At 50.7% G+C, this 14,467-nt stretch overlaps 1 protein-coding gene across 4 annotated transcripts; it reads right to left on the bottom strand.

The window, feature by feature from the left end:
- Positions 1-2,928: 2,928 nt before the first annotated feature.
- FBXL12 (F-box and leucine rich repeat protein 12) lies at positions 2,929-11,828 on the bottom strand. 4 transcript variants are annotated; one of them, XM_007995193.3, is made up of 3 exons: positions 11,249-11,828; positions 11,065-11,137; positions 2,929-4,400 (listed from the first exon to the last, which is right to left on the bottom strand). In XM_007995193.3, the coding sequence occupies exons 1-3, from the start codon at positions 11,332-11,334 to the stop codon at positions 3,579-3,581; spliced, it is 981 nt and encodes a 326-aa protein (XP_007993384.1). In that variant the 5' UTR covers positions 11,335-11,828; the 3' UTR covers positions 2,929-3,578. The 4 variants fall into 4 exon arrangements, with proteins under 4 accessions (XP_007993384.1, XP_007993385.1, XP_072873080.1 ...); XM_007995194.3 differs by having other exon boundaries at positions 11,275-11,307; XM_073016979.1 differs by lacking the exon at positions 11,249-11,828 and adding an exon at positions 6,514-6,557 and having other exon boundaries at positions 11,065-11,111.
- Positions 11,829-14,467: the final 2,639 nt, after the last annotated feature.

The following is a 14,467-nucleotide window of genomic DNA, read 5'->3' as shown; positions in this document are numbered from 1 at the left end:
CCTGTAATCCCAGCTACTCGGGAGGCTAAGGCAGGCTGAAACTTAAACCTGGGAGGCAGAGGATGCAGTGAGCTGAGATGGCACCATTGTACTCCAGCTTGGGTGACAGAGTGAGACTTGCTTCTCCAAAACACAAACAAAAAACTAAAATTAATGCCTGCTGCTCCCTTCCTACTGGAAAGGTAGGGAGGAGAAAGAAAGGAAGCTTTTTTCCCGTGGAGTTGTTCCAGGTTGGGGCATCGGCAATGCACTTCCAGAACCGCCTGCAGAGTCCAGCACCGGGCTGGTGTTGAGTCACCCTCATATTCTCCCAAACTGACTCCAGCACTCCAGACACTCTCTGCAAGCCTAACAGACCTCATTTCCCTCCTTGCCCCTACAGGCTCTGAGACTTCACCAATCTCTATGTTTCTACCTGGTTCAACCCAGCCCCCAGATGTCCTGGGCTGGAGCTGCTGGGGTTGGTCACAGCACTGGACAATCAGACCCTGACTACGGCCACATCAGGGGCACACTCATACCCTAGTCCTCGTGTGGCCAGATGGAGAAGGAATTTCAGGTGAGGCTGCTCATGCCTGTAATCCCAGTACTTTGGGAGGCCAAGGCAGGAGGATTATTTGCACATAGGAGTTAGAGACCAGCCTGGGCAACATAGTGAGACCCCATCTCTACAAAAAATAAAAATTAGCCAGGCGTGATGGCACAATCCTGTGGTCCCAGCTACTTGGGAGGCTGAAGTAGGATGGCTTGAGCCCAGGAGTTCAAGACCAGTTTCGGCAACATAAGGAGACCCCTGTCTCTCTCTCTCTCTCTATCTATCTATCTATCTATCTATCTATCTATCTATCTATCTATCTATCTATATTTTTGAAACAGTCTCGCTCTGTTGCCCAGGCTGGAGTGCAGCGGCACGATCTTGGCTCTCTGCAACCTCCCACTCCAGAGTTCAAGCGATTCTCCTGCCTCAGCCTCCTGAGTAGCTGGGATTATAGGCATGTGCCACCAGTTCCAGTTAATCTTTGTAGTTTTGGTAGAGACAGGGTTTCACCATGTTGTCCAGGCTGGTCTCCAACTCCTGACCTCAGATGATCCTCCCACCTTGGTGTCCCAAAGTGCTGGGATTACAGGCATGGGACACACCGTGCCTGGCACCATCTCTATTTAAAAAAAAAAAAAAAAAAAAAAACAGCGGGTGCGGTGGCTCACACCTGTAATCCCAGCGCTTTGGGATGCTGAGGTGGGCGGATCACAAGGTCAGGAGTTTGAGACCAGCCTGACCAATATGGTGAAACTCCGACTCTACTAAAAATACAAAAATTAGTCGGGCACGGTGGTGCATGCCTGTAATCCCACCTACTTAGGAGGCTGAGGCAGGAGAATTGCTTGATCCCGGGAGGCGGAGGTTGCAGTGAGATGTGATTGTGCCACTGTACTCCAGCCTGGGCGACAGAGCGAGACTCAGTGTCAAAAAAAAAAAAAAAAAAGCAAGAGATAAGGAATTTCTACTGCAACTCTGAGTGGGAAGAGCATGGGAGGAACACCTCCGGCTCTTCTCTGATGGGTGAGTTTGGAATAAGAAACCAAGTGTACCCAGCTCAGCCCTCTTCTCCAACCTGGCTCTAAGTACCAGAGGAGGCATCCTGGCCTGCTGAGCCGGCAGTGAACCCACAGAACCAGGGTTTAGCCACACACAGCAACGCTCATCTCAGGGGTGGGCGCCCACGATTACAATCTGACACCTGCATCTTTCAAGTGGTTCAGACTCGAAAGGCAGGAAAAGGAGTTGTTACTTACTGAACCCCTAAAGCCTGAGCCACCTGCGAGGCCCTGCCCACTCCTGTTCCCATTATCTCCTTTTGTTTATTCTTTTTGAGACCAGGGTCTCACGCTGTCACCCAGGCTGGAGTGCAGTGGTGATCACAGCTCACTGCAACCTCCGAGTCCCAGGCTTAAGCAATCCTCCCACTTCAGCCTCCTGAATAGTTGGGAAACCAGGGAGTAGCTGGGTAGATGCACACCACCATACCTGGCTAATTTTTTTCTGTAGAAATAGTGTTTCACCAAGCTGGTCTTGAATTCCTGAACTCAAAATGACTCACCTGCCTCAGATGTCCCAGGTTGGGCTTGAACTCCTGGGCTCAAGTCATCCACCCAGCTAAGCCTCCCAAAGTGCTGGGATTACACATGTGAGCCACCATGCCCGGCCCTGACCTCACTTTAGACAGCTCTTCCCCCTGCTCATTCTGCCACACAACCTTCTTTCCGTTTCTGGAAAATGCCAAGTTCATTCTCAGCAGTGCTGGCCTTCCCTCTTTTCCCCTAGCTCTTCTGACTTTTGCTTTCCCTTCACCTCTCAGATCTCAGCACAGAGGCCTGCCCTGCTCACTTAACCATGCAAGTGTGGTTCCATCACGTGACCCTGGTGTATTGGCTCAGAGTCTCCAAAATTACAACATGGTGGCCAGGCGCAGTGGCTTACACCTGTAATGCCAGCACTTTGGGAGGCCAAGGCAGGCAGATCATGAGGTCAGGAGTTTGAGATCAGCCTGACCAACATGGTGAAACCCCATCTCTACTAAAAATACAAAAAATTATCTAGGCATAGTGGCAGGCGCCTGTAATCCCAGCTACTTGGGAGGCTGAGGCAGGAGAATCACTTGAACCCAGGAGGTGGAGGGTGCAGTAAGCCGAGATCGCACCATTGCACTCCAGCCTGGGTGACAGAGTGAGGCTCTGTCCCTGCCCAAAAAAATTAAAACATGGATTGGTTTACCTGTTTGTTGTCCTGTCTTCTCCTCTACGAGATCTATGAGGGCAGGGTCTTGTCAGTTTTGTTCATTGTTGTGGCCCAGTTTCCCAGAACCTAAAATAGTGCCTGCAAAATAGTAGAAGCTCAAGAAACATTGGTTGAATGAATAAAGCGAATACTTCTTGGGAAAAAAAAAAAGATTTTTTTCTTTAATAGCAAAATAATATGTCTTGGAAAATACAGCATACAAAATACAGAAAATAGAATTGAGAGCTTTTATGAGCATATCAATCATTGAATAGTGACTCTGCGTTGCCTATCTCTCCGCGTCTCTTGCGTGCGTGTAGGTATACAAATGGGATATAGGTTTGTGGGTGTGCATGCATAGACAGTCCTTCTTGGGTACTCATAAGGGGGCTCAGCCCCTCGGGTGCCCCTAAGTCTTAACCTCGCCCCTTCTTCATCCGTCCTATTCCTGAGGACGACCGTGAAGCCTGTTCCTGAGGACGACCGTGAAGGTGACTCTTCATCGAGAACCTCTGGAGGCTGGGAGCTTTTAGAGTAAGGCTTTGCAATGTAACCATGAGGTAGCTATGATCATCCTTATTTCCAGATGTGGGAACTAGGCTTCCCAGAGGTTGATATGACCAAGGCCACACAGCTGGCAAACAGTGATTCCAATGGTCTGGAGGTCCCTAGGCCTCTGTTCTGTCAACCTGGGGCTTTCAATTTCCTCAAGTCTGATTATCTACCCTCTTCAAAGTGCTGCTCAGAGGGTCTGGGGCTCAATGATGAAAGCTAGGATGGCTCCCAGGGACAGGTGGAGTAGTTACATCCACCAGTCCATAGACTCTTTGGGGCAGGCCCTGACAATGACCATACAGTGGGGCAGCCCCTTACACAGGATCTTCTCCGCCTCCTGACCCTCCCAGCCCAGCCCCTGCAGCTCAAGGACTCTGAGCTTGGGCATAGTGAGGCAAGAGGAGAGGATTTCAGTGGGGGACGGCATTTCCGGGGTGACGAGGGGACCCTGCAGGCACAGACTCTCCAGGGCTGGCATTCCCTCCAGGACAGCCAGGCCAGGGGCAGAGAGGCCCCTCACGGTCAGCCGGATCTTGCGCACATCTCGGAGGTGGCGGCTGATAGCCAGCAGGGTGCTGTCAGCAGACAAGGTGCAGCCCAGCACCTCGAGCCTCTGCAGATAGCTGAGCTCCTGCAGGCCAGCATCCAGCCCTGTCTCGGTCACACGGTAGGTGCCACCCAGCACCAGCGAGCGCAAGGCCCGGAAGCGCGTCAGGCCCTGCAGGTGCTCGTCGCGGAAGGCGGGGACGCGGTCCAGCACGATGCATTCAAGCAGGGGCAGCACGGTGGGGTCCTGCTGCTTGTGGAGCCAAGCCATAGAGATCTCGCAGCTGTGCAGCTCCAGGGTCCTCAGGGTGCTGGGCAGGCTGGTGATGGGCACCATGCTCAGATCGGCCACGTGTAGGCAGAGGCGCTTCAGGTTGGGGCATTTCTGGCCCAGGGCTCTCAACAGAGCAGGGGACAACTGGGGAGCCTGGGAGCCAGAGAACAGGTAGCCACCCATCCGCAGGGAATGCAGCCGGGATGCCATGTACCTTCGAAGGAGGTGCCACATGACTTTAGGTCGCATCTGTAAGAGCCAGGGATTGGGGTGACACAGTGAGAGGTATGGAGTTTCCAAGGCCCCTGCTGGGCTGGAGACACACATTCCCAGGGTGGGGGATTCTGCTGCCCTGCTTCTGCCCTTCCCTAGCCAGTCTCCTCCCCAGGTTCAACCTCCCCAGGTTCAACAAGACAGTTTGAGTGCACCATCTTGCCTGCTAGGGCTTTGAACAAATCTTTTTTTTTTTCTTGAGACAGGGTCTTACTCTGTCACCCAGGCTAGAGTGCAGTGGTGAGATAATGGCTCACTGCAGCCTGGACTTCCTAGGCTCAAGTGATTCTCCCACTTCAGCTTCCCAAGTGGCTGGGACTTCTGACACATGCCCAGCTAATTTTTGTGATTTTTAGTAGAGACGAGGTCTTGCTACGTTGCCCAGGCCGGTCTCCAACTCCTGGATTATAGCGATCCTCCCATCTCAGCCCCTCAAAGTGCTCGGTCTACAGTCATGAGCCACTGCACTCGGCCACTTAGAATAAATCTGGTGGGGGCTGGGTGTACTGGCTCATGCCTGTAATCCAAGCACTTTGGGAGGCCGAGGTGGGTAGATCATTGGAGGTCAGGAGTTTAAGACCAGCCTGGCCAACATGGTAAAACCATGTCTCTACTAAAAATACAAAAATTAGCTGGACGTGGTGGCGAGTGCCTGTAATCCCAGCTACTCAGGAGGCTGAGGCAAGAGAATCGCTTGAACCCGGGAGACAGAGGTTGCAGTGAGCTGAGATCACGCCACTGCAATCTAGCCTGGGTGATAGAGTGAGACTCTGTCTCAAAAAAAAGAAAAAGAAAAAAAAGGATAAATCTGCTGGGGGGAAAAAGATACTAACAAAATCTATCTTTAGCAATAGATTCTTACCATTTTTCTGGACTAAGAAAGAGAGCAAAACAACTCATTGACATTTTACCTGTTTTTTAAAGATCACCTCCAGTAGAAATAAGCAACACAGAATAAAATTGTAAAAGGCGAAAACTACCCGGAGTAAATTAGGTCTATGTTAAAAAAACAAAACAACAAATGAAAAGGCTGGGTACAGTGGCTCACACCTCTAATCCCAGCACTTTGGGAGGTCAAGGTGGGTGGATTGCCTGAGCTCAGGAGTTCAAGACCAGCCTGGGCAACATGGCGAAACCCTGTCTCTACTAAAAATTTTAAGAAGCCAGGCACGGTCGCTCACGCCTATAATCTGAGCACTTTGAAAGGCTGAGGCGGGTGGATCACTTGAGGTCAGGAGTTTGAGACCAGCCTGGCCAAAATGGTGAAACCCCGTTTCTACTAAAAATACAAAAATTAGCTGGGCGTGGTGGTGGGCGCCTGTATTCCCAGCTACTTGTGAGACTGAGGCAGGAGAATTGATTGAACCCAGGAGGCAGAGGTTGTAGTGAGCCAAGATTGCACCAGTGCACTCCAGCCTAGGTGACAAGAGTGAAACTCTGCCTCAAAACATAAACAAAAAAATAAAAATAAAAATAATAGTTGGGCAAGGTGGCAGGGACCTGTAGTCCCAGTTACTTAGGAGGCGAAGGCATGAGAACCAGCTCTGGGAGGTGGAGGCTACAGTGAAGTGAGATCACGCCACTGCACTCCTGCCTGGACAACAGGGTAAGACTGTCTCAAAAAAAAACAAAACAAAACAAAAAAAAATCATGGCCAGGAGCGGTGGCTCAAGCCTGTAATCCCAGCACTTTGTGAGGCTGAGGCAGGTGGATCACCTGAGGTCAGGAGGTCAAGACCAGCCTCACCAACATGGAGAAACCCCGTCTCTACTAAAAATACAAAATTAGGCAGGTGTGGTGGTGCATGCCTGTAATCCCAGCTACTTGGGAGGCTGAGGCAGGAGAATCTCTTGAACCCAGGAGGCAGAGGTTGCGATGAGCCGAGATTGTGCCATTGTATCAGCCTGGGCAACAAAAGCGAAACTCCGTCTCAAAAAAAAAACAAAAACAGCCTGGTATAGTGGAAGCTGCAAAAATCAACCCTGGGAAGTTAGATTTAGTAGAAAATAAAAAGCATACATAATTGATAGCACTGGGCATTTCACTATAAGTACATCTTATCTTAAAAAGAAAAAATTAGCATGCTTACGTCTGCCTTTTATTGCTGGATTTCTCTACTTGACATCATAGGGCCTAATGGAAAAAGGAAAATTGTCTAATAACATATTCTTCATGTGTGCTTACAAAGGTGTTTCTTTTCTTCTCTTCTTTTTTGAGACGGAGTTTTGCTCTTGTTGCCCAGGCTGGAGTGCAGTGGCGCGATCTCGGTCACCACAACCTCCGCCTCCTGGGTTCAAGTGATTCTCCAGCCTCAGCCTCCCGAGTAGCTGGGATTACAGGCATGTGCCACCACGCCTGGCTAATTTTTTTTTTCTTTTTTTTTTTGAGATGGAGTCTCTCTCTGTTGCCCAGGCTGGAGTGCAGTGGTGTGATCTCAGCTCACTGCAACCTCTGCTTCCCAGGTTCAAGCAATTCTCCTGCCTCAGCCTCCCAAGTATCTGGTACTACAGGCATGTGCCACCACACCCGGCTATGCTTTCTTTTGTATTTTTAGTAGAGATGGGGTTTCACCATGTTAGCCAGGATGGTTTTGATCTCCTGACCTCATGATCCGACCACCATGGCCTCCCAAAGTGCTGGGATTACAGGCATGAGCCACCATGCCTGGCCTTAATTTTGTATTTTTAGTAGAGATGGGATTTCTCCATGTGGGTCAGGCTGGTCTCAAACACCCGATCTCAAGTGATCTGCTCGCCTCAGCCTCCCAAAGCACTGAGATTACAGGCGTGAGCCACCGCGCCCGGCCAAAAAGGTGTTTCTACATCAAGCTCTTCCATTCACTGAAAGAAAATAGCTTATTATCAATCCTTAAGAAAGCATGCTTGCATTTGCCTTTTATACATGCATATGTAAACCCATGTAATACAAACTGTATTAGTCTATTTTCATGCTGCTGATAAAAACATACCTGAAACTGGGAAGAAAGAGGTTTAATTGGACTTACAGTTCCACACGGCTGGGCAGGCCTCAAAATCACGGCGGGAGGCGAAAGGCACTTCTTACGTAGCGGTGGCAAGAGAAAATGAGAAAGAAGGCCAGGTGTGGTGGCTCATGCCTGTAATCCCAGCACTTTGGAAGGCCGATGCGGGCAGATCACGAGGTCAGGAGATTGGGACCATCCTGGCCAACATGACGAAACCCCGTCTCTACTAAAATACAAAAAAAAATTAGCCAAGTGTGGTGGCACGCGCCTGTAGTCCCAGCTACTTGAGAGGCTGAGGCAGGATAATTGCTTGAACACGGGAGGCAGAGGTTCCAGTGAGCCGAGATTGCACCACTGCACTCCAGCCTGGTGACAGAGCAAGACTCTGTCTAAAGAAAAATAAATAATTTTAAAAATACAAAAAATTAGCTTGGTGTGGTGGCACGTGCCTATAGTCCCAGCTACTCAGGAAGCTGAGGCAGGGGAATCGCTTGAACCCAGGAGGCAGAGGTTGCAGTGAGCCAAGATTGTGCCACTGCACTCCAGCCTGGCAACAGAGCAAGACTCCATCTCAAAAAAAAAAAAAAAAAAAAAAAAAAAAAAATTAAGAAAATGAGAACCAAGCAAAAGTGGAAACCCCTGATAAAACCATCAGATCTCGTGAGACTTATTCACTATCACAAGAATAGCATGCAAAAGACCGGCCCCTATGATTCAATTATCTCCCCCTGGGTCCCTCTCACAACATATGGGAATTCTGGGAAATACAATTCAAGTTGAGATTTGGGTGGGGACACAGCCAAACCATATCATACCACCCCTGGTCCCTCCAAGTCTCATGTCCTCACATTTCGCAACCAATCATGCTTTCCCAACCGTCTTCCAAAGTCTTAACTCATTCAGCATTAACCCAAAAGTCCACAATCCAAAGTCTCATCTGAGACAAGGCAAGTCCCTTCCACCTATGAGCCTGTAAAATCAAAAGCTAGCTAGTTACTTCCTAGATACAATGGGGGTACAGGTATCAGGTAAATGCAGCCATTCCAAATGGGAGAAACTGGCCAAAACAAAGGGGTTACATGGCCCATGCAAGTCTGAAATCCAGTGGGGCAGTCAAATTTTAAAGCTCCAAAATGATCTCCTTTGATTCCAGGTCTCACATCCAGGTCACACTGATGCAAGAGGTGAGTTCCCATGGTCTTGGGCAGCTCTGCCCCTTGTGGCTTTACAAGGTATAGCCTCCCTACCGGCTGCTTTCACAGGCTGGCATTGAGTGTCTGAAGTTTTTCCAGGTGCATGATGCAAGCTGTGGGTGGATCTACCATTCTGGAATCTGGAGGACAGTGGCCCTCTTCTCACAGCTCCACTAGGCAGTGCCCCAGTAGGGACTCTGTGTGGGGGCTCTGACCCCACATTTCCCTTCCACACTGCCCTAGCAGAGGCTCTCCATGAGGGCCCCACCCCTGTAGCAAACTTTTGCCTGGACATCCAGGCGTTTTCATACATCTTCTAAAATCTAGGCGGAGGTTCCCAAACTTCAATTCTTTTTTTTTTTTTTTGGAGATGGAGTTTTGCTCTTGTCACCCAGGCTGGAGTGTAATGGCATGATCTCGACTCACTGCAACCTCTGCCTCCCGGGTTCAAGCGATTCTCCTGCCTCAGCCTCCCAAGTAGCTGGGATTACAAGCATGTGCCACCACGCATTTGTTGTATGTTTAGTAGAGATGGAATTTCACCATGTTGGCCAGGCTGGTCTCAAACTCCTGACCTCAAGTGATCCGCCTGCCTTGGCATCCCAAAGTGCTGGGATTATAGGCGTGAGCCACCGTGCACGGCCCCATACCTCAGTTCTTGGCTTCTGTGCACCAGCAGGCTCAAGATCACGTGGAAGTTGCCAAGACTTGGGGCTTCCACCCTCTGAAGCCACAGCCTGAGTTATACATTGGCCCCTTTCAGACACAGCTGGAGCAGCTAGGACACAGGGCACCAAGTCCCAGGGTGCACGCAGCACGGGCACCCTGGGCCCGGCCCAGGAAACCACTTTTCCCTCCTGGGCTTCCAGGCCTGAGATGGGAGGGGATGCCATGAAGGTCTCTGACATGGCCTGGAGACATTTTCCCTATAGCCCATTAGACTCCTTGCTACTTATGTAAATTTCTACAGCTGGCTTGAATTTCTCCCTAGAAAATGGGTTTTTCTTTTCTATCACATAGTCAGGCTACAAATTTCCAAACTTTTCAGCTCTGCTTCCCTTATAAAACTGAATACTTTTAACAGTACCCAAGTCACCTCTTGAATGCTTTGCTGCTTAGAAATTGAGAAATTGAGAAGTTGAGATTTGGTTGGGGACACAGCCAAACCATATCATGAACCAAGAGAGAAAGAAACATGTTCTAATGAATCTTCTCAGGAGGCTGAGGCAGGAAGATCGCTGAGCCCCGGAGGTTGAGGCTGCAGTGTGCTATCATTTCGCCACTGCACCCCAGCCTGGGTGACAGAGTGAGATCCATCTCAAAAAAATAAATTACAGAAAGATACACTGCAGAGCATAAATGCACACAAAACCAATGGATGAATCAACTTTTCCTCGCAAAACCAACAACTGAGAATACTCTAAGTTTCATAATATCAGGCCAAGCGCTGTGGCTCACACCTATAACCCCAGCACTCCAGGAGACTTGAGGTTGGGGGACAACTTGAGTCCAGGAGTTCGAGACTATCCTGAGCAACACAGCAAGACTGTCCTTAAAAAAAGAACCTCAAAAGCAATACTGTATTAAACGTATAATATTGTATAATACTGTATTAATACTGTATATATACAGATGGATATATACAGTAAAATAGTCTAAAAGTAGAACACTATCTAAATAGAACAGCATTACCTGAAGTTTAGAAATACATTACTAATACTATAATTGTTTATGAACACACACATATGAAGTAACGTAAAAGGAAGGGTGCAAATCCACTTTATAATAGCAGTTATCTATGAAAATAGTTTCAAAAAGGGTAACAAATATATCTATAAATGTTTTCGGTGGGCCAGTTGCAGTGGCTCATGCCTGTAATCTGAGCACTTTGGGAGGCTAAGTCTGGAGGATCACTTGAGCCCAGGAGTTCGAGACCAGCCTGGGCAACATAGTGAGACTCTAACTCCACAAAAAATAAAAGATTAGCGGGTGTAGTGGCGAGCGCCTGTGGTCCCAGCTACTCAAGAGGCTGACGTGAGAGGATCGCTTGAGCTTGGGAGGTGGAGGCTACAATCGCACCACTGCACTCCAGCCTGAGCAGCAGAGCGAGACCCCCGTCTCAAAAACAAAACAAAAACCTGATAACATAGTCATAAATTAGCATTTATCGAATGATAAATATGTGCCAGACTGTTCTAAGCCCTTTCCCTGCCTGATCTCAGTGAAGTCCCACAATAGCCCCGTGAGGCAGGTACTGTCCTTTATCCCCATTGCATGGATGGGGAAATTGAGGCCCTGAGGTCGAAGAGGAGCAGGCAGGCGATGATGCCGAGATAGGCCCAGGACCACCTGGCTCTAAATCCCCAGCCCGGGTACCGACATACTGTCCCAGGGTGGGAGAGGTGGTCTTTGGGGTCCGGGCACCGCGACCGCGGCCCAGGCCCGCCTGGCCAGCCGTGCGTACCGTGTAGAGCGTCAGGTCGACATGTCGCCACAGCCACCGGTCGTCCACCAGTCTCTTCCAGCGGTGACAGACCCTGGGGGAGGGGACGCGCGGTTAGAACGACCCCAGCCCCAGGCCACATCGCATCTCCAGGTGCCAGGTGCGCCCTCCGCCCGGCCCTCCCCCCCCGGAGGCGGGGCCGCACCTGGAGATGCGGATCCGGTCCCGTACCGGGAGGTAAGAGAAGATCTCGAGCAGGACTGAGTCCGGCAGTTCGACCAAAGTCGCCATGATCCCGCCGACACGCACTTCCGCTTCCGGTTAAGGAGACCTGAGGGGGTCCCTGCGGGGGCGCCGAGGCGGCTGACAGGGCGGGTGCCGCGACCTTCCCGTAGCCGGTCGAGAAATTTGACTTTCCTCTCGCTGCCCAGTGATTGGGTCCCAGGGTCGGACCAGCCGCGGATGGGGACCAGAAACCAGACTGGAAAGCGTGACTGAGGCAGTGAGAGTCTTGCGGGACGTGGCTGAGGCGTGATTTGGCCGCGACTGGGAACTAAGACCAAGTCCGCAAGGCGGGGCTGGAGTGAGGCGAAGCTCGGGGGCGGAGCTAGAGACGAGGACCAAGTCCGAAAGGCGTGGCTGGGGTGGGGCGAGTATCGGAGGCGGTGCTAGAGACGAGGACCGAGCCTGGAAGGCGTGGCTGGAGTTGGGCAAGGCTCAGGAACGGAGCCAGAGACCGGACCCAAGTCCGGAAGGCGGGGCTGGGGCGAGGTTCGGGGGCGGGGCTAGAGACGAGGACCAAGTCCAAAAGGCGTGGCTGGGGTGGGGCGCGGATCGGAGGCGGGGCTGGAGGCGAGGACCAAGCCCGGAAGCCGGGGCGAGGCCTAGGTGGGGCTGCAGACGAGAACCACGCCTGGAAGGTGTGGCTAGGGCGGGACGAGGCTTGCGGGGCCCGGAGAGGTCCGGACAACCGCTGGAAGGCGGGGCTGGGGCGGGACGAGACCCTGGGGGCGGGGATGGCGACAAGGACCTAGCCGAGAAGACGTAGTCAGCACGGAAACGAGACTGCAACAGGACCCAGCGCCAAGGGCGTGGCTGGGGAACGACGAAGACGCTCGGAAGGTGGGGACGGCGGAGGGAGACAGGGAGAAGACCACGCCATGAAGGCGTGGTTGAGGCGGGGCGAGGCCTGTGAATCTGGTGCTGAGCGAATGACTTGGTAGTCAGAGAACTCTACTTTTTTACTTAGTAATGCTTCTTGATGTCTATGCACAAGGATAAATTTGTATTAGTGGAATATCGTGTCCAAAGGACCTGTTGCATTTTTCACTTTCATTGATACTACAGATACTTTCTGAATTGACAAGTCCACCAAGAAACTATAAGAGTGTGTGTGTGTGTATTTTTAAAACAGCAATTCGCCAGGCGCGGTGGCTCACGCCTGTAATACCCGCACTTGGGGAGGCCGAGACTCAGGTCGGGAGTTTGAGACCAGCCTGCCCAACATGGTGAAATTCCATCTCTACTAAAAATACAAAAATTAGCTGCGCGTGGTGACGCGCGGCTGTAGTCCCAGCTACTTGGGAGACCCGGGCAGGAGAATCGCTTGAAGCCGAGAGGTTGGGGTTGCAGTGACCAGAGATAGCGCCACTGCACTCCAGCCTGGGTGACAGAGTGAAATTCCGTCTCAAAGGAAAAAAAAAAAAAAAAAAGAGAGAGAGATTGCGGAGGTCGCAGTGAGCCCAGATCGCGCCACTGCACTCCAGCCTGCGAGACGGGTGCAAGACTCCATCTCAAAAAAATAAATAAATAAAAAATAAAAAAATATAAAAATCATGTTGCTGCAAAGGACATGATTTATTATCTTTTCTTTCTTTTTTTTTTTTTTTAATTTTGAGACAAGGTCTCGCTCTGTCACCCAGTCTGGAGTGCAGTGGCGAAATTACAGCTCACTGCAGCCTTAACCTCTGGGGCTCAAGTGATCCTTCCACCTCAATCTCCCGAGTAGCTGGGACTGTAGGCGCATGCCAACATGCCTGGCTAATTTTTATTTGTTTTGTTTTTTGAGATGAAGTCTTGCTCTGTCACGCAGGCTGGAGTGCAGTGGCACAATCTCGGCTCACTGCAACCTCCGCTTCCCAGGTTCAAGTGATTCTCCTGCCTCAGCCTCCTGGGTAGCTGGGACTACAGGCGCCAGCCATCATGTCCGGCTAATTTTTGTATTTTTAGAGAGGAGGTTTCACTATATTGGCCAGGCTGGTCTCGAACTTCTGACCTCAAGTGATCCACCTGCCTCGGCTTCCCAGAATGCTGGGATTACATGTGTGAGCCACCGTGCCCGGCTAATTTTTGTATTTTTTTGTAGAGCCGGGGTTTTGCCACGTTGCTCAGGCTGGTCTTGAACTCCTGGGCTCAAGAGGTTCTTCCTGCTTCAGCCTCCCAAAGTGCTAGGATTACAGGCATGAGCCACCATGTCCAGCTGATTGCATTCTTTTTTATGGTTGCATTACGTGTGTCTTCTTGGCTTGTTGCCCTCCTATTATCAGACTGAATTCTGGGGTGGCAGATGGGACTTGTGCACCCCAGCTCTGCTGAGGTGCTCAGATAGTGGGGGGAGGAAGCTCCTATGCACCTGCCTCCACCCCTGAGATTACTTCCCTTCTTGTGAACTCTGGCAGGGGAAGGGGAGTTCCTTTAAGTTTGGCAGAACACAAGTGTCCCTTCCCCGCCATCCCCACTCAGTTACAGGGGGTTCCTGCACCACCAGCATACAGGGCTGGAGGGAGGGAAGTAGTCAGGTGAGAGAAAAAGAAACCCACATACAAGCCTTCATTTGGGCCAGGAAACAAGAGTGTAGAAGGGGCCTGCCAGCTTGCTCCTTGGGTCTTGACCCAAAACTTTACATCCTGGAAAGTATGCCACCCCCGCTCCCCGCCAAGGAAAGCGGCTCTGAGAACAGATCTTCCTACAGCAGGCCAGGTCTCCATGTGCAACCACAGCAGTGAGCCTTCACCAATACCTTGCAGTAGCTCTGATGAATGTGTAGCTAGCTAGTCGGGAGGCTGAGGCAGGAGAATGGCGTGAACCCAGAAGGCGGAGCTTGCAGTGAGCTGAGATTGCGCCACTGCATTCCAGCCTGGGTGACAGAGCCAGACTCCGTCTCAAAAAAAGAAAAAAAAAAAATTAAAGACCTGGAGAAAGTGGGGCCTTCGAGCAAAAGCTAGAAGGTAAAACAAAGTCCTTAAGACCCCGCCTGGGTTTCCTCAGAACTTAAGAGTTGATTTAAAATAATGGAGGCATTCTTACATACCTTGTAAACCTTGTACCAGGATCCACTTTATTTTTTTAAAATTTCTTTCCTTTATTATTTTGAGACAGAGTTTTGTTCTCGTTGCCCAGGCTGGAGTGCAATGGCGCAATCTCA

This window comes from Chlorocebus sabaeus, chromosome 6, assembly GCF_047675955.1.
Source record: "Chlorocebus sabaeus isolate Y175 chromosome 6, mChlSab1.0.hap1, whole genome shotgun sequence".
Lineage (NCBI taxonomy): Eukaryota > Metazoa > Chordata > Mammalia > Primates > Cercopithecidae > Chlorocebus > Chlorocebus sabaeus.
This window is presented reverse-complemented; position numbering and strand designations above follow the sequence as displayed.